A 21,313-nucleotide genomic window follows, 5' to 3' on the forward strand; every position below is an offset into this window, starting at 1 on the left:
CACTAAACACCATCATGGTAACATGCATGAAATTTTAAAATGCAATAAACATTAATTTAACAACATTAGATGTAACTTAACCCTCTACAGCACAGCGTTGCCCTCAGGCAACGGAAAGTTTTCTTAAGCCCTATGTTTAGTAAATTTTTCTTTAAATGATAACAACCAATTAGAAAGGTCGAGAAAGTACCAAAGAACAGTTCAGTAAGGTGTAGGAGTCAATATCAAGCACCATTTAAAGGTGGGACGTCCTGTTCTGACACATGGTCACAGGAGCACATGGTGTGAGAAAAAGGCAATATTATTTGCTTTAGTAATCTTATTTAAAACGACATGAACTGTACATAAAAAATATGTGTGTGTGTATGAAGGTGTAGGGAAGCCTTTTGTCAGGTTTTATGAATTTTTTTTTATTTTGCATGTTCAGAAATTCAGTTTTTCTTTTCGTTGCCTCAGGGCAACGTTGTGCGATAAGGGGTACTTTTCGAGGAGGTTTTAGAGAGTACCTCTCATTGGCAACAATGTATTATAAGAAGGGAAGATGCAAGATTCCTGGGTGTGCAGGAACACCCAAAGTGATGTGCAAAAATTGAAACATACACCACTATGTCACAGCAGAGAAGAAGTGCTTTTTGAAGTTTCGTACAGAGTGAAATCTTATTACATGAAGTACATTATATTGCATAGCACACTACATGATACAGACCTATGCATGTATCAAATTCAATATATCAATGTCTTTCATGTGTTTTTCCCTTTTTACTTAATGATTTCTTGAATTTTTTTTTTTTTTTTAAAAATGATTTTGATGATAATTTTCTCTATGACTCTGTACCATTGTCGCACAACGTTGCCCTGAGGCAACGAAAAAATATTTTGGGATTGGGGGAGGGTGGGGGGAAATATTTTTTTTTAATCAATAAAATGTTCCCAAATGAACCAAAAAATTATGTGGAATATTTTTTTTTTTCATGTGCCATCAACATGTGTGCAGTAGAGGGATAAAACCCTAATGTACATAACTGATTAGAAAAAAATTAGAAAAACTAAGAAGAAACAGAGTTATTTCAACGAAAATATATCAAATATGAAGTGTCATGCAGGGAATTGTGGGAATGTCAATTTACGGTTTTTCACTGTAAATTTTACAATGAATTGTTATTTTTCACTTCCAAAAACTGTGAATTTAACGGTATTTTACCGTAAAATTACATTAAATGTACCGTTAGATCTATTACAGTTATTCACCGTATATAGTACGGAAACTTTCTGTAAACCATTGACAGTTTTTCACCGCAGCATTTTTACAGTCTTTTACTGTTAAAATCACGGTCATTTTTTACAGTGTGGGAATCAATCGCTGTGTGTTGAGCATAGTCTTAGAATGTTTTAGCTAGTTGTTAAATGTGTGCCTGGCTTAAAGGGATACTCCACCGTTTTTTCATATTAAACTATGTTATTCCCTTAACTAAGACGAGTTGATACATACCTCTCTCGTCTCAGTGCGTGCACTAAATCGCTCTGTCTTGCGGCGAAACTTTGTTAGCACTTAGCTTAGCCCAGTTCATTCAATAGGGGCCAAGCAGAGAAGCTACCAAACACCTCCACGTTTTCCCTATTTAAATACAGTTACTCGAGTAGTGTAACTCGACCTAGGACGGTGACACAAAACAAAACGTTGCGCTTTTCTAAGCGTGTAAAATGGATAACTATATTGTATGGCGGAATACCATAGCAAGTGCTCGGGAGCACTTTGACTTGGCGCAGTAATATCTTCACTCGTGAAAAGTCCTCTCACCGGCCCCCGCTCCCTCTCATTTCCGTCAATAGAACCAACGTGACCTGCACCAGTAGTAATAGTTTGAGCAGAGTTGATGAAGTATCAGGTTGTAGGAAGATAGTTTGTGGACAATCATGGTGAGAAGGAGAACAAGGAGAAGGTATATAGTGCCGTCATGTTTCACAGAATTCCAACTCACCACATACAGCGGAGAGCTTGGTTAGCTGCTTTGAACAAGAATCCAAAAACACCGTTGCTGTTCGCAACAGTCACACTTGCACCACCAATTGCTGTTTGCCCGTGTTCTTTCGCCGGCTCCGGTCTGTTCTGGTTCGTATCTTTTTTCCCTCTCACGGTCCATAAGAGCTAATTCCTCCTCCGTGTACTCGGGTTCAAACAGATATGGCTCTGGGTCTGCTACAAACAAGTCATAATCATCTACAAAGTCCGCCATTGCAAATGATCTCTTGCAGTTTGCTAATAGCACAGGTGGTAAAAGTCACGTTGGTTTTATTGACGGAAATGAGAGGGAGCGGGGGCCGGTGAGAGGACTTTTCACGAGTGAAGATATTACTGCGCCAAGTCAAAGTGCTCCCGAGCACTTGCTATGGTATTCCGCCATACAATATAGTTATCCATTTTACACGTTTAGAAAAGCGCAACGTTTTGTTTTGTGTCACCGTCCTAGGTCGAGTTACACTACTCGAGTAACTGTATTTAAATAGGAGACGAGACAGGTATGTATCAACTTGTCTTAGTTAAGGGAATAACATAGTTTAATATGAAAAAACGGTGGAGTATCCCTTTAAGGAAATGAGGATTCAGTCTGTTTGTAATGATGAACATGTTTCTGACTGTTCTGCTCCTTTAACAGGGAGTCTCATCTCTGAAGAACTGCATTCTGGGTATGAAGATGCTGATGAGTCTCTCTCAGGTTAGAGAGCTTAAGTATATTCAAAACAACACCTAAAATAAATTATTTGATTTACAAACTCTAAAAAATGTATCAAATGTATTTCACATATTTTACCACTAAATGAAATGTGTTTGAATGTTTCAATTGTTCACATCACAATATTAAAGAGCAATTCCACGCAAAGGTCATCTTTACCAAGAAAAAAAAAAGTTTTTACCAAAAGAACAAAACTCTTTTTAAATTGTACAGAACGAAATATGAACATCAAAAGGTAGGCCTATATGATACAGTACTACTTATAGAAGTTCATTGTGTCTCATAGGACACTTCCCTCGGGATGTCGCGTTTTTACCTGTTTGTTAAAAAATGAATAGCTGATCGATTGATCACAATCAGCGCGATCAAGCTGACAAAAATTATCATTTAGACGCAAAACATAAAACTGACATGATTGCGATTGACAATAGTGTGCGTCAATCGGTTCACCTCACTGTGGGGAAAACATGTTATTTTAAACTGCTTTATGATAAACATTAATATTTGTCAATGTATTTTAGCAAGCAGTTCTGTAAGAAGGAAAATCATGGTCTCTAAATTGATTCTTGAACAAAGCACACGCTTTGTCAACATGGGAATTAGGTCTACCGTCTAATCCATAACCTTTTGCAATAGAGAGTATAAAGTTGAGTAAAAAGTTAATAAATTGTGCAGTCTTACCATAGGATCCCATATTTCAATATTTGGTGGCAGGGGCGCCGTTGGCACGGGGGACAGGGGGGTCAGGACCCCCGCAGTTTTGAAAAGATAGAAGTCGACCCCCGCACTTTTGATAAGGGCTGCTTCAATTAGTTACACTATATCATCTTTTAGCTTAGGATATTTTCTTTCAAATGAGACCATTTTCACGTTTCTGTGAGCTTTCGTTCGTAAATAATCAACTGTTTTGTCGCGGATGTGAACAGGAAACGCGCTCTCGAACGGAGAAACGCGTGATCTCCAAACCATCGATCAAAGCATGCTAACGTTTTAGGACAGGTCGATGGTATATAAATCATGCCCGAACGTTAGCGTTTGTCAATCAAGCCAAACCGTCCATTCAGAAACCGAGAAATTTGACGCTTTAAGCAGGTAAGGAGGCTGATCTCTCAGGTTGACGCGCGAGCTGGCTTGACTGAAGTTTTCGTGAGGATTTATAGTTTATGGACTGTTTTGATTTCGGTAATTACATCTTGAAAGGCAAAAGCATTGATGGCATCTATAAAAGAGATATCTGAAATATAAACGAAAGTGATATCGCCTCATCCAGTGGAGGACAGTAACGAGGGGTGGGGGGGGGGGGGGGCATTTTTCTAGTGTCTGGACTCCTTTAGTAAGGGATTATGAATATATAGACGGTTCAATATGTTGATACTAAATGCATTTTTGAGCGTTTATATTTCAAGTTTTGACTCCAAATTCACGTCCATAAAGACTGTGTATTATGATGTCACCAATGGCCTGAAAGGTCAATAATTGATCACATGATTCATTATCAGATTATTAAAAAAGCTGAATGGTCTGAATGAAGAAGTGCAACAGCATTTAAATTTTGTTTCCCAAAATATTCCAAAACACTCAAAATATAAACATGTTTTGATGCAGAAGAGATGATGAAGGAAATCACACCAGGATACTATGATGATGTCATCACTGATGGACTGAAACCAGATCGTGAGACAGGTGTCGCTCTGTTATTATATAATAGGATATGAAATGTTTAATATATATATAATCTGTGTATATATTAAAAATATATAAATTATATTTTGTATGGGTGTCTCATGTTCAATTTGTAGAAGACACACCTGAGAGTTATGATGATGTCATGACGAGTGGACAGAACTTTAATATTAAAAAAGGTGTTTGTTGTTTTTTTTGTTGTTGTTTTTTTCGTTTGTGTGTGTTTAACATAATACCTCTGAAGTGATGCTCAGTTCTGATATGATGATGTATCATTTGTTCTGTTTATATCTTCATGTTTATGTAGTGGACACACCGGAGCATTATGATGATGTCATCATTAATGGACAGAACATTCCAGGTGTAACAGGTGAGTCACACAGAACTGTATTTTATCATCATCCACTAATATTGAACATGTTTCTACCATTAATGAATCATCATGACTTCAGCAGGAGTGAATCTAACTGTTGGAGAGACTTTTGACTGTCAGGATCTGATTTAATTATAATTATATGAGTGAAGCCGGTCAGAGCACAACTTTATAACTTCGGTAAAGTTGGTTTTATATTCGCACATTCGGACTTCTGATAAATTCAGACTTTCCAATAAATGTGCAATAAATTAATGTTTGCGAATTTTAAGCAGCGACATGATATTGACAACCAACGATTGTCAACTTACAACATTTTTCACAGTCGATCAAAATAGGCAAGTATTGTTTTAATGGCATATTGTCCACTGAATGTCCAATGTAGTGTGATTAACAAGGCTATTGAATACTGATGTCCGAATGTGCGAATATAAAACCAACTTTACCGAAGTAACTTTATATCAGGAAGAGGAGAAGGTCATCAGGTTTAGAGGATGTATTGATCAAAATAAGCCGCAGAGGTACAGGTATTTCACAGGTAGATCTCAGTTACAGGCAGTAGAGGCATTAGTCTGGACCACAAGAAATACAATAAAGGATAATGAAAATAGTTAGGCATATATACAATAATAAACGTCCATTGGTACATAAAGACAGTCAAAGTATATTAAATCCTCATCAATAACATTTCTCCATGAAATATACAATCCAAGGGAGGAAAATACAGTATCATGTTGTACATTATAAGCCATAAGCGATCATCTAACATGATAAACATAACTCAATATATGGATATAATCACGGATATAATTAGAGTGCAATCGCTCGTCTGATATAAACAGCTTCAATATCAAATCACGTCGCAAACTGATCATTGTAAACCAGAACAGTGAAACACAAACAGAAGAAATAATCACATGAACAGCGTCATTCAGCTGGACTAACAGAAACAACAGCTTGCAGGCATGATTAAACACAAATAACTCAATACCGATCTCAATAAACACAAATAAGACAAACAGGATTACTTGCAGGTCAATAGGGAACACCTTGATGTAATTCTGCAGCAAATATCACAAATAAACAGCAATAAATGTCCTTTCAGCGATCGGCTCTACAGAGCATTAGCCTGACTACGTCAGACTTCCTACTTCCGCTCAATTTCATTTCGCTTCTGTACTCAGTCTGATACAGCGTCAGAGCTTTCTGTTTGCCACCGGTCTGGAAACAGCCGGGCCAATCACCGAACAGAGGGCGGGCTGAGAGCCGTGACGTAGTTGCTAAGCGCCGAGTTTTACATTGTAGGTTAGAGCAATCGAAACCCGAAACGACCGCGGAAATGGGAAACGAGACACGGGATGCAAACTTCGGGATGCATTAACTTCGCATAATCTGCAAAAGTCGTTTACAGCCATGTTCACTCCGGTATTTCGCTCGCATCATCATGTGTTTACAACAGGTTTACAGTGGAAGTTCAATCATAGATTTGAGTTCGATGCATGATGTCTGTGCTTCGATGCGGCTGTACAGGAGCATAACATATGTCATAACTAAACGTATCTGATTGGCTTACGGGTAACCAATGATTTTAAACTTCAGACAAGCGTCCCCTAGCGAGAGAGAAAACACTTCTCTATTATGCCATTCCAGACTCTGTCTACGAAGCAAAGTGAAGTAGCAGAGTCTGGTATTACCAGGCTAACAGAGCATAGCAGTTCAGCAGCAACAGCAGCTTAAGTCACGTGACTGCTCAGCTGGAAGATGACGTGATGTCAAAATAAAAGCCCTCGTAAAGGAGCCTTTACAACACTAATATCCTCAGACAGTCATGAGGAGAAAGAGATCAAGCTTTTCTTCTTCTTCTTTACTTATTTCAGTCACAGACGAGTACAATGCAAAAAGTGATCTCATATTTGAAACGGTTTTAAAGTATATTGTGAGATCAGTATTACAAAAGGTAATATATGAGGGTTTCTTTTGAGTTATTTTTGTCTTATGAATACAAAACTTTGCCAAAATAATTAAAAGGTTAATTGTGTGATTTTGTTTTTCAGAAAAATATGAGGTTTGAAAACAAAGTAAAATGTCATAAGGCTCTAAATTAACAGTTTTGTTCATTTCTATAATTTATCATATTCTATTTTAAAGTCAATCCAAAAATATGGCAATAAAATAAATAAATTATCAAAATCTTCAAATGATGTATAAGTACATTTATCACAAACAGTATGAATATACAGCTATGGAAAAAATTAAGAGACCACTTAACATTGATTTCTGAACTTGGAGTGGTCTCTTAATTTTTTCCATAGCTGTATCTACTACTGGAAGCATTTACAGGGTAACATCCTATGAATAATTTTTTACTTTATTAGAAATAACATATTTATATGTTAATGTCCAAATGATGTGACAAGATATATGAGGTTTAAGATGTTTTAATTCACATGGAGGATTGGATCCGACATTACAGGAATTTCTTATAAAATTGTGATTTATAATGTTTATCAAAAAAGGGGATTTACAAAGTTTTGTAAGGTTGTATTATTAATATCTACCTCTGAGAATTTAGTTAAAGTTATTACGCCATTGAGGATACCCTTAATTACTTTAAATTATTTTACATAAAAAAATAAAATAAAATTAGGGTTTGTGTAGGAAAGAGATCAATGACATCATCAGTGACACAAGCTGTATTAAAATCACAATGTGAGGTTTTATTTCACATGTGTATCAGAGGGAGATCAGGAGGAGTATGATGATGTGAAGAACAGCGATGAAGATGAGAGAAACCTGTTGGGTCGGTTATTGTCATTTCTATAGCCTATTTCTATTTTTATTAGTTATGTTGCTCATTTAAAGTAAAACTTGTGCATTTTTTTAACAATCAAAATATGATTTTGATTGATTTGCTTTTGTTTTTAAAAACAGACTATGACGATGTGGGGGAGGAGTCAAATAAAGAGGGAGGGGCCATATGACTCACTGACCACACCCACTGCCTCTGATCATCAAATCATATTACAGTTACTGGAGATACTGTTTTTTTGCTACTAAAGATTCACTGTTTTATGTTTTTATGTTATTTTCAATGTTTTTAAATGAAAGGTTTCATGCTGTGCAAAATTCAGTAACAAATTTTAGTATTTGTATTTTAGTATTTGAGCTATTTTTATTTTGATAACAATGCTTTTCACCTAATAAAAAAATAACATTCATCATGTCACAAAAATATTTTTTAGAAGAGCGATTAGAGGAAAGGAGAAAATTATGCAAAATACTATAAATGTTAAATGATGAAAATAGATTTACCACTTATTAGATATTGTAAGTTACATGGGCGTCGGAACCATTGTATGTGGGTGGGACAAGACCCACCCACTTTTTAAGACCAATGATATTGGACCCACTCACTTTTACCGTCTCTAATTCAGCATTTGTCTAATCCCCCTCAGGCGATGCTACTCCACAAACCACCAACAGAGCATAAAAAAATATCAAAAATAAAAATATTTTTTAAAATATCGCCAAGTAAAACGCTGCGTTTATAAAGAAATGTCTCTTTACGACCACAACAAACGGGACACTTTTCAGACGCGCATTCCGACTTCGCTTCGGCGCCAGGTGCAAATCAAACGAGCGCGGAAAAGGTGCTGGTGATGATGAGGTAGCTTCAGTTGAACAACAGTGAACTGCGGTCAGATGAGATGTTGTCAGGCTATGTCAGTAAAACTCCAATCAGCCGTTAGGCTATAGCCTACTGTGCTCGAAGCGTGAACTCAAGAATTGCTTGCGCAAATGCGCCGGCGCGCGCTGCATATTACTTTATATAGCTTAACTAAAGCGCTAAAGAAACTACGGGCATGCGCCATCATTATTCTGAGGTAAATTAAGTCATGGAATTACCAAACATGCGATTAAAGCTGCCTCAAAACTGCATGCATGTATTTGTTGACATGGTTTTAAAACTATTGTTATCCAATTTGTTGGCCTTTAAACGTCTTAAAATGCATATATGTACACCAAGGAAATCAAAATTTTACTAACGAAATCAAAGGTAATTGTGTATTTCTCCAGTTGTGCGCACTTGGGGGCTAAACTTTGTATGCACTGTGTGATCAATGTGTGAAACTAAATGGGAGCAAAAACGCGATTGAATGTAAAGGTTTGTGTCTCGTTCTATTTAAAAAAAAATCAATACCTACCGATTGACTGGCATTTTATCTATCATATATATATATATACAATTGCATAAAAAAAAAAAAAATTGGAGGGAGGACCCACCCACATTTTTTTTGCTTCCGACGCCCATGGTAAGTTATCGTGTTTTCCCATAAACTTACTACCATCATTAGTTCTTGTGTATGTCAGCTTGAATGAACAACACAGAATGTGAGTGAAATTGATTAAAGTAACTAACTATAAATAAAAAAGAATAACCTACAATATAGGAAAGTAAGGAAAGATTGTGACAAGAAATTTAAATTCATCTTATTTTGTTCATCTCAAATCAAATTAATAGAGTTTAGTTAGATCATAAAAGTGATTAAAAGTTGTCAATACACATCATTCACATCTTATCATCACTGCTGACGTCATCAGTAATCAGACATGTTACTTTGATGATGTCACACACCAGCACAATGTCAAGAGGAAACAGGAAGAGGTTTTTGTACTCTTGAATTATTTGGATTTGGTAAATCATTTATAGATACTGTAGCCATGTTTTATAAAGGTATTAACAGTTCAGTGATCATTAACTTTGACACGTCCAAAAGGTTTGACATCCAGAGAGGAGTCCAACAGGGCTGTCCGATCTCCCCGTTTTTGTTTCTTATAGCCACAGAATTACTTTGTCTGAGAATTAACCAAAATTAAAATTTGAAAGGAATTTCTATATTTGACAGGGAGATTAAAATTGCACAGCTAGCTGATGACACTACGCTATTTTTGAAAGACAAACGACACCTAATGCCCTGGAACTGGTGGAACAATTTTCATGCGCCTCTGGTTTAAAGCTCAATATCTCGAAATGTGAGATTATTTCAATTCATGCTATAGATGATACATTTTTAGATGGTATCCCAGTTAAAAATAGTGTAAAATATTTAGGCATTCGCATTCATTAAAAGTCCAGTTACCAGACATCATTTAAATTTTTCTGATAAAATGATAAAAACCAAAAACATCTTTAACATCTGGCTTCAAAGAGATCTTTCATTATAGAGTTCTTTTATAGGTGGAAGGGCTCTCTCGCTTCATATACCCTGCTCTCTCTCTCTGTTTATTACTGATAAAACAATAAGGGAAATTAACAAAATATTTTTGGATTTCATTTGGAAAAATAGACCCCACAAATTAAAAAAAAGAAGTACTCTCTAATTCTAGAAGTGAAGGTGGCCTTGACTTTCTGGACTTTGTACATATAAACACCTTTAAAGTAAACTGGCTGAAAAGATCCCTTGTGAACCCAGTGTCATTATGGATTTTCATTCCAAATAATATTTTCAACAAACTCAGTGATCTGTCTTTCCTATTAAAGTGTAATTTTTTGCCTGCCAAGTTACCCATTTCCTTATTTAACTTTCATCAACAATGCCTTCTTTCTTGGAAATTGTGTTTTGTCCATAACTTTTCCCCACACAAAGTTCTCCTTTGGAATAATGCTGATATAGAAATAAGCCTCTCTTCTTTCCTAGATGGTTTAACAATAATTTTAATTGCATTCTATCTGTCTTTGATGATTTTGGTATTTAAACTTATGTGCAATTTATGAATCTCCATAACTTTCCAGTCCCATCTAAAGAATATAATACCTTGGCAAAAGCTATCCCAGCAGGCTTAACCCAGATAATTAAAAATCACCTTAAATTCAGTAAAGGCAACATTTCTTATCCAGCTTTACATTTGCATGGTATTGATCTTTTAGATCATAAATGCAACAACAGACATATTCGTACAATCTTTCAGATGAAGAGAAAGATTACTCCAGGGTAAATTCTATTGGGATTATCTTGTAGCCTAACAAGTGTAAATTGGAGAAAGGCCTGGCTTTTGCCAAGTAACTTTTGTACAGGCACGTGCACACATAGACAAAAAAGGGGCTTGAGCACCTGCCCTTTTTCTTCCTCGAGAGAAAGTGCCCTTTTTTCTGGGGTGCTTTTTTTTTTTTTTTTTTTTTTTTTTAATAAATGAATATATATATATTCGCACAGCTTCCCTGTCAAACAAATATATTTACTGAATAAAACAAATAAAAAATACTATATCAGGTCGGCTTTGTCGAGTTCAGATGCCCTCACTCCGCGACGTGCCATTCATGCCATATTTATACATTTAATAGTTTGACCACCATCAACACATCTGCCTGATTTGATACTAATGAAATTTATGTCATATTATAATTTCAATTTTTTTTATTGTGCTATGCATTGCGTTTTGAACCATGGTAAAGATATCGGTTGGGCTGTCAATACCAGAAGAGGAGCATCCATGAACCACATTATTAGACAGTTTTCTAAGGATGCACGGTTTATTAAAACTATTTAAAAATCAAAATACAACATTAGCTACACAATGCTATTCTTAAATCTACGCTTACACAGGATAATACATAAAAGTTTAAACCCTCGCTCTGTCTTTGCATGTTTGATGTCCACATATTCTTGTTGAAGAAATTACAGTGGCTGTAGCATTTCAATCACAAAGAAGTGGCCGAATATTATTATTTAACTAATAATATATTTTTAATCATGGTGGTTGGCTTTGATCGTGGATTTGATCGTGCTGTGCTGTCTAACAACAAAAATCAGCAGGGCTTTTGGCGCCCTCTGCAGGCGTTTGTTATAATATATAATGTATAAATAACAATTTAAACACAAAAAATTCTTGATGTGTTTAAATATGCAGATTATCTTATTTTGGTTAATTTAGAAAAAATCTACAGATGCAAACAGACGGAGGGTAGTAGGCTTAAAACAAACTCCATCTAAATGTGTAGGGTTAGGGTTAAGTTTTCTTTCCATTAGAGTAAAAGACATGGAAGCAAAAATGGACCACAATCTTAAAATTGTCCACTTCATGAAAGAAGTATTCCAATAACACCAAAAAAATTAAAACGATTTATTGATTTGTGCAATAAAAAAATTATTAGTGAAATTATGTCCCTCTCCTTGGTGCAGTCATTTATTCTAAATATATAGCTACTTAAAAATAGTTGCTGTTGACTTCTCTTGTGATAAACCTAGTGAATACTAAAGAAGACCATGGTCTGTGTGTGAAATGACTATTTTGTAGAAATCTGTGGAGTATAAAACAATTGCTTGAGTGTAAGGGAAGTCAAAGTTGTCTTAATATATTTAAGGGTTCATTATTTTTTAAATAAATAATTATGAGAAGTGCCCTTTTTTCCAATTGAGCCCCTGCCCCCCGAAATGTCTGTGCACGTCCCTGCTTTTGTATATCGAACAAAGTTAAAGAAATTCATTATAAAATCCTTCATAAAATCTACCCTGTTAAATCATCTATTTCTAAATATTCTGATATTGATGAAACTTGCTCCTTCTGTGGTTTTGTTGAAGAAACAGCTGCCCATTTATTTTACGATTGTAATTTAACTAATACATTTCGTGCTGATTTAAGTTCTTATATTTTTACCCATACAAATGTAACCCATACCTTCATCCTTAAAGAAGGTGTTTTTATGAAAACCCAAAGCTGCTATCCCTTGAATATGTTTTTAATATTATCTTGTATGCAAAATTCTTCATTCACAAACAAAAAGTGGCTTAAATCTCCCCTAAGCTTTCCTCTTTTTCTTGCTGAATTTAACTCCTTTATTTTATCCCTCAGAATTATAAATAACAACAAAAAAAGTGAACATTTTTTGATGCATTATGATGATTTAAAGATGTGATTTAACCTAATTATTGTGGTTTTCTTTTCTTTATTATTTCATATTGATGTAGGCTATGCACACTCAGGATATTTGTTTTCTATTCTTTTAATATGATTATTCATTGTAACAGACACAACCACACTTTATTTCCCTGATCCTGTATGTATGTTCCAATTTTGCAATTAAAAAAAACAAAAAAAAAAAAACAGGAAGAGGTTTCTGTCCTGAAATTTCCTGTTTGGTCACAGGATGAATTAAGGTTTGGATGAAGGGGAATCAAGTATTTAATATTATTATTTAAAATGAACTTTTACATGATTGACAGACAGACAAAGGTTGACACATCCTGCTTATTTACCTCCTCAATGTTTAACAATAAATAAGAGTTGAATGCCAGAGCTCTGTGTAATTTGTGACATTAAACTGAATTCATGATGAAATACTGAAGACTCAAACTAAACTGATATGCAAACTAAATTATCAGCCTAGAGAGAAATTAGTATAATTGAAATGCAGAATTACAGCTCTAACCTGAACAATAAAACATTTTACTCTTCCAGGGCAGAGTTTCCCAAAAGCATCGTAAGCTTAAGTTGATCGTTGCTCCATTACCACCAATGGAGCTACGATCAACTTAGACTTACGATGCTTTTGGGAAACTCTGCCCAGGTCTGTTCCAACAAAAAAGTTGGTATAAACGTGTTTAATTAAATCCAGTAAATGAGTGAGTTTGTGGAGAGTGACCGTTACTCTGGTTTAAATGCTCAGAGCGCGCGAGCAGGGTGCGCGTTCACAGAGGAGGAGGAGCTTGTTCATCTCGCAGAACATGATGTTTCTATGGTGACAGACGGCAGGGTTCCTACACAGTTTGGAAAAGGATGGAATTTGATTTGAGTAATTTCCAGGTCTGGAAAAGTATGGAAAAAAGAAATCAGAGTATGGAAAAATATTTGTGTTTCTAGACTATTGGCTCTATTCAGTTTTCTAATTTAATTTCTAAATTAGCCGTTTTGAATCAAAGTAGTGCTACGTCATTTATGTGAATCGTTTAGATCCGAAGAGTTTTTTCCGGGGTGAGTGTGTGTCACAAAATTCTCACAAGAATCGAAAATGTGCTATAGGCCTACTTTCCCATAGACTGGAGTGAGTTGCGATCTTTCTTGGTGCTCTGTGGCGTGACAGATCGCTGTAGCGCTCGTGAACTGACCATCTCTTCCGCTTTACTAATTACAACACAAAATAAACATGATTGAACATCCTCAGGTATGTTGAAAGATACAGTACAACTTACCAAAATCTGTATCATGTCACATGTAATCGATCAATCAGTGTTTCAGCTGCAGAAAGGCGACAATAAAACGGCTTGTAAAAATGTCACATTTAGCCTACAATAAGCCACTATTTAAATGTTTAGGCCTACATAAAAAAAAGAGTAGAAAAATAATAGTCATTAAAAATGTATCATAACGTCATTATAAAAACTTCCTAATGTGTAATTTAACCTATATGTAAGTAGCTTACAAATCAATTTTAACCTAGTACCAGCTGTGGTTCCCTGTATGTTTACAACAATAGTTGAGAGAGATTTTTTTCTTTGAGGAAATTTGCCATGTACTGTACCTGATAGGCCCCAAATTAATCAATACTGAATCAAAATTAAATCACAAGCTTCTGAATCAAAATTGCATTCAATTGTGAAATTTGTCAATGCTCAGCCCTAGTGCCATTTTTTTTCTTTTTTTTTTTTTTTTCTTTTCCCTATAGAAGCAAATGTTGTTTTTTCCATTTATTTTCTTGTCAGAGTGCACCAGAATGCTTCGTTTACATGTTAAAATCACAAAAATCTTCCCCTGGAGGAGGATGCCCCCACTAATTTAAAAATCACTAAAAGGCTGACCCGGATTGAAAACATGCAGCAGAGAAAAGGAGACAGAGGCTTACCAATGGCAGAAAATCATTTGGAAGGAGGTCTGGAAATTTGAGAATGGAATTTTGAAATGGAAAATGTGTAGCATCAAACTCATATGAAAAGGCCAAATATTCAAGATTACAGGGCGAAATTAAAGTTTGTCTGTGAAAAACCTGATATTAAAATCACTCTTGTTAAAGGTTACATTCTGTCCCTCTGTGCATAGACTATAGTCTGTTACAACAGCAGATAAAGTGTAAAATTAATGTGCAGTGAAAATGAACTCTACATGAAACAAGTTACTTATAAATGTTGCTGTAAGAGAAGAAAAAACATTGATTTCTGTCCTGAAACATGTTCGCACTCCTTCATGCTCAACACAGGGACAGACCCTTGTAGTCTTCAATAAGAGGTGCTTTACTGCCATCTGCTGGACAAATACAGCATTGCAGCATTAAACATGTTTATTGATGTTATTTATTATTCTCTAAGGTTTACTTATGGTTACTTTACTCATGGTTAAGGTTTACTAACCTGTTATGTAGATAATATTTAATTTATTTTAATAAAAAGCAAATCTGAATAGCTTAGCAAAAATGTAGTTTATACTATGATGTAATCAAATTTTATTTTTAGAATAAAAGAACAAAGCAGTAAAATAGTCATATTATGCATAATTTATCCAGAAATAGTAAGATTAAAATAATTCATGAAAAAAGTTCCACTTCTACTAAGTTACAAGAGTTTGAAGTGTTCAGACTTACAGAAACCAGTCATCAGTGTTGTATGTTGTGTGTGCAGATCCAGGCTTTGATGCTGAATATAACCTGCAGTGTTTCTCTCTCAATCTCTTTAAGTTTAGTGTGACTTTATCTCCACGCTGACATATGACTGACACGAGTCTGTCCTCAGTGAAGTGTCTCTTCACGCTGAAGGAGGAGTCCCGCTCATCAGCGCTCACAATTTATTGATATATATGGAGAAAATAAAAATGCTGCTTTCTGATTTGTCACTGATTGTGTTTGATGATTTCCTCTGTTGTGTCTAATAAGGTAACAGTGAGTGTCATTGGCAGCTGTGAGAGTCTCTCTCTCTTTAGGGGACTGACAGGAGCCAGTTTCTTCAGTGTGTTTGAGGGAGCAGAAGGAGAAACAGAGTCAAACAAACAGTGTGACGAGCAGAAGAAGATGGAGGGATGTCTGACACTCGTTTTACTCTCCTCTATAGTCACTCTAACAACATCTGGTAAGTACAAAATAGACTGTTAAGATGTGAAATTTTACATGTGTAATTAAGCAGTTTATCTATGATGGCATTAGACCACTAGAAACTGAATAGAGGCCTGTGTAATATAAATAAGCTCTTGTGACACTAGATTATTCATTTATTAATTATATTTGATAAATGATTTTAACTTTTACAGCTTTCACACTGGTCAACTGGTGTTGTGTTTAGTTGTGCTATAAAAATAAAATTGACATTGACATTGAACTTTTACAGCCAACCAATTAATGATGACAAGATTATTTGTAATATACTCTTATGCAGGTTTAGTTGTCAAGTTTGGAATATTTTTTTGTGTTTACCAATTTTTTTATGTATATATCTCATGTTTATTGACTTTGTACTCTACAGATGACTGTATGTTCTACTTCTACTGTGGTTAAATCTCTTTCTCTCTCTTTCATGTACAGATTTGGAGACTGTTAGGTTAGTTGATGGTAACAGTCCCTGCAGTGGGAGAGTGGAGGTTCTTCATGCTGGTCAGTGGGGAACAGTGTGTAGTAGGAACTGGGATAAGACTGATGCTGCAGTGGTGTGTAGAGAGATAGGATGTGGAGAGGCTGTAGAGGCTATGACTGATGCTCACTTTGGACAAGGATCAGGACCAATCTGGATGGCTTATGTGGGCTGTAAAGGATCAGAGTCAACACTGAAGACCTGCACATCATTAGGATGGGGTGTTCATAACTGTAATCATAATTATGATGCTGGAGTCAAATGCACAGGTGAGCTGCTCCATATCACCCTGTTAATGCATCACCGATCTGAACATCAAATATAATGCATCACTGATCTGACTTCCATATGCAGCGTACATGCAATTTAAAGTAATTCAGTGTAATTTACAACCCCAATTCCAGAAAAGTTGGGACATTTTGTATAATGCAATAAAATGAAGAATCTGTGATTTGTTGATTCTCTTTAACCTTTATTTAACTGACAAAAAGTACAAAGAAAAGATTTCCAATGTTTTCACTGAACAACTTTATTGTATTTTATAAGTATAAACAAATTTTGATTTTGATGCTGCAACACACTCCAAAAAACTTGGGACAGAGGCATGTTTCCCACTGTGTAACATCACCTTTCTTTTCAATTACAATATTTAATCATTTGGGAATTGAGGATACTAATTGTTTTCAATAAGAGACAGATCTGAACAGCAGTCAGTAAAGCACATCTCTTCTATGGTCTAGAAACCACTCTGAGCACGTGCAGAATGAGGCCTGGTGTTGTCTTGCTTCCCAGGAAACATGTGATCGTGATGGCAGTTTATGTCTCTGTACAATCCCAATATACTCCTCCATGTCAATGATTTCTTCACACATATGAAGTCACTCATGCCGTTTGCACTGATGCTCCTCCATACCATGACAGATGTTTGATTTTGCACCTGTCGCTGATGTAAGTCTGAATGGGACTTTCGTCTTTGGGACTGAGAACCTGATTTTTTCAAAATGCCATCCCTTTTTTTCCAAAAAAAGCTTAAACATGGACTCATCTGACCACATGTAGCACATTTCCATTGTCTTTTATATCATCAGAGATGAACTCGGGCCCAGAGAACTCACCGCCATCTCTGCATTGAACAGATTTCTACAAGCTTTCTCCTCGTGTAACAGAGATTCAAGGTGCTTTTCTTGATGCAACAGCAGGCTGTGTTAAGTGACAAAGGTTTTCCAAAGTATTCCTGAGCCCATGTGGCTACATTTAACAAAGTAGAATGATGATTTCTAATGCATTGCTGTCTGAGGGGTCAAAGGTCACGCACATTCAACTGAGGTGTCCTATACTTTGCCCTAGATTTCTCTGAATAGATACTCTGAATCTTTTTACAATATTATATATGCTAGATGGTGAAAGACATAAATACTTTGCAATCTTGCATTAAGAAATGTGATTTTTGAATTGTTTGATAATTCTCTCATGAAATTTGGTACAAAGTGGAGAGCTGTGACCCATCTTTGCTTGCAAAGACAGAGAAGCTCTTTTACACCCAAACATGATCCCCTCACCTGTTACCAATTCACCTGCTCATTGTGAACTGTTTCAAAAACAGTGTAACTTGGATATTATATAATCTTTTCACTTTTATTTTGCCTCTGTCCCAAAGTTTTTGAAGTGTGTTGCGGCATCAGAATTAAAATGTGTTATATTTACGAAATACAATTATGTTGGTCAACAGAAACATCAGAAATCTTTTCTTTGTACTTTTGTCAGTTAAGAAAGATTCAAGAGAATTAACAAATTACAGATTTTGGTTTTTATTGAATTTTACAAAATGTCCCAACTTTGGAGCTGTATATTCAGAGCAATTCATAAGAAATTATTTGATGATTAGCATTTACTTTCATCTATTACAAAAATCCATTATTAATTAAAGGACTTACTGTTGTTTTATGTCTATATCATAATCATAATGACAGATAGTTTTCTCTGTTGTATAAATATTATCAGAAACCATAAACTACGGAATGTCAAGACTTGTGGACGGATCTCACCTGTGCTCTGGGAGAGTGGAGATGCTTCTTGTAGACGGCTGGGGTTCAGTGTGTGCTGCTGCCTTTGACCAGCAGGATGCAGAGGTTGTGTGTCGAGAGCTGGACTGTGGGGCTCCTGTACAGGTGCTGGGAGAAGATGCTTTTGGAAAAGGAAATGATCAGATTGGATCAAAAGAGATTCAGTGCAGAGGAAATGAATCACACATTCGACGCTGTCCATCATCAACCTCAAATAATATAAACTGCACCCATGACAACGACGTGGGACTGATTTGTACTGGTATAGTGTCAATGTTCAGCCTTTATATAGAGAGAACTAATTGATAAACTAAAATGTAATTATTTAATCAGTTTTTTTTATCAGTTTCTGTAACCTCTGTGTTCTTTGTTCAGGTTACACTGACCTCAGACTGGTCAATGGTCCTGACATCTGTTCTGGTCGAGTTGAGCGTCAGTACTTCAGTGAATGGGGCACAGTGTGTGATGCATGCTGGGATATGAGAGCTGCCAGTGTCCTCTGTAGACAGCTGAATTGTGGGATTGCTGTGTCTGTTGTGGGATCAGACTGGTTTGGAGAGGGAAGTGGTGAAATCTGGGCTGATGTGTTTGATTGTGACGGGAATGAAACAAAACTCTCAGAATGTTCCATCTCTTCATGGAGTCGAGCTGAATGTTCTCATAGACGAGATGTTGGAGTCATCTGCTCTGGTGAGGGGATTTTATTGAAAACATTTTAAATACATAAATTACCCTGCAATATATTAATAAAATGCCACATCTTTCACTCAGATTCCTCTCTGGCTGTTCATGATGGTCTGGTGCGGTTGTCTGGAGAGAGACAGTGTGAGGGGGAGGTGGAAGTTTCCATCCATCAGGTCTGGAGGAGAGTTCTGCTGGACTCCTGGAGTCTCACTGAATCCTCTGTGGTCTGCAGACAGCTGGGCTGTGGCTCTGTGCTGAACTTCTCCGGCTCCTCTTCATCCAGTCCTGAACACAGTCATGAGTGTGTGACGGGCTTCCAGTGCTCTGGGAGTGAAGCTCATCTGGGGAACTGCAGATCTCCACGAACTGTCAAGTGCAGCTCCACACAACAGCTGTCAATCACCTGCCTTGGTGAGAAGAGCAACATCTGGGCAGATTCTTCAGTTGTTAGTGATCACTAATGTGTTTCTCTTTCTCTGAATATCAGGTCATGGGTCCATCAGGCTGGTGGGTTCTGGGGGAGACTGTGCAGGGAGGCTGGAGGTTTTTCACAGCGGCTCATGGGGGACAGTGTGTGATGACTCCTGGGATATTAAAGATGCCCATGTGGTGTGCAGACAGCTGCAGTGTGGAGTGGCCCTCAGTAACCAGCAGGTACCAGCCTGGTTTGGTCCTGGTTCTGGACCCATATGGCTGGATGAGGTGGAGTGTGAGGGGAATGAGACGTCCCTGTGGAGATGCTCTTCTCCAGGCTGGGGAAAACATGACTGTCAACACAAGCAGGATGTAGGAGTCGTGTGCTCAGGTAGATGGTAAACAATAATTTAAATAACAACATTTCAATAACCTATGTATGTGACTGACAATATCCAGTATACTATTATGCACATTAACAGCAGTGTTGGAAACTGAGAATAGGTTCTTATTCAGAATATATTTTGAAAATATTAGAACCAACCAGTTCTTTCACATGTACTTTTTGGTGTGGAGGGAGTACTGTATTAAAATACTATGACAGAGTTTACTGAAGTACTTTTTTATCGGTACAGTAACACAACATTACTGAATACAGGATGAAACTTATAGCGTGACTAATGTAGTCTGATTGCCAAATGAATGACTTTAATGTTTCGGCCCTTTAGTGAATCAAAAGCATACAGCATAACTAGTGTAGTGATTCCTGAACAAAACAGTCAATTCTGTTCAGTGAATCAAAAACATACAGCTTAGAACCAACTGACCGACTGAAAAAGTTACTGACTGGATGCTGCTCGTACAACAAAATGTAGCTTAATATACAGTGCTGTGCTGTGTCAGTATTTTCACCCAACAAAAATGGATTTTAAGCCAGTTATTTATATCTTGTGCTGTAGTGGGTCAGTAGGAAATATCAGTTTACTTTTCCAAACATTCCTTTTGCCATTAATTGCATTAATCCAGTAAGATTTTAATATGCACAAGGAGTCTGACAACAGCCGGTGCTCCACACGGAGATCTGATCTCACCATTATCGAGTCTGTCTGGGATTACTTGAAGAAACAGAAAAGACTGAGACAGACTAAATCCAGAAGAACTGCGGCAACATCTCCAAGATGCTTTAACCCCTGAAACTATGTGCAAGTGTACCTAGGACAAAAGGGGTTTTAAATGGTCACACTAAATATCTATTTGATTTAGTTAATAGAAGTTAATTGATAAATAAAATCTATTTATGACATTACTTTCGAAAGTAAAAATCTCACAGGTTTATTACAATTCAATGCGAAAGGAATGTTTGGAAATGTAAACTGATATTTTCTACTGACACACTACAGCAAAAGATATAAATAACTGGCTCAAAACCATTTTGGGGGGGTTAAAATACTAACATGTCTGAGACTTTTACAAAGTAGTGTACATATTGTGCATTTGGTCAGTAGCATTCTATAAATATGAATCAATTAAATATTTTTTTCCACATTTTTTTTTGTTCAAAATTGAGTATTACATTAAATTGCATTTAAAAAGACTGAAAAAATTACTAAAAAAAGTCTGTGTAAACACCCTTTGCATGAATTGTTTTACAGTAAATGTTTTAAATATATTTATTATTAAAATTAGATCATCCTTTGGAAATTGATTTGAATTTTGTTTTTCCAGATATTTATTCTGTAAAAGCACTAAAAGAACCATCAATTGATTCAGTCATCAATTTCTTTTATTTCCATCCCAAATGAACTGACTTAAGTCACA

The 21,313-nt window shown here is 36.2% G+C and overlaps 1 protein-coding gene across 1 annotated transcript in view; it reads left to right on the forward strand.

Moving 5' to 3' along the window:
• The window catches only part of LOC125245588 (scavenger receptor cysteine-rich type 1 protein M130-like), a 105,055-nt gene that overhangs the window by 44,921 nt on the left and 38,821 nt on the right, over positions 1-21,313 (forward strand). The window contains exons 19-21 of the mRNA XM_048156250.1: positions 4,338-4,415; positions 4,532-4,594; positions 4,723-4,785. Coding sequence (XP_048012207.1) covers positions 4,338-4,415; positions 4,532-4,594; positions 4,723-4,785 — 204 coding nt within the window. The remainder of the gene's footprint in view (positions 1-4,337; positions 4,416-4,531; positions 4,595-4,722; positions 4,786-21,313) is intronic.

The sequence above is a fragment of the Megalobrama amblycephala genome, linkage group LG14 (assembly GCF_018812025.1).
Source record: "Megalobrama amblycephala isolate DHTTF-2021 linkage group LG14, ASM1881202v1, whole genome shotgun sequence".
Classification (NCBI taxonomy): Eukaryota; Metazoa; Chordata; class Actinopteri; order Cypriniformes; family Xenocyprididae; genus Megalobrama; species Megalobrama amblycephala.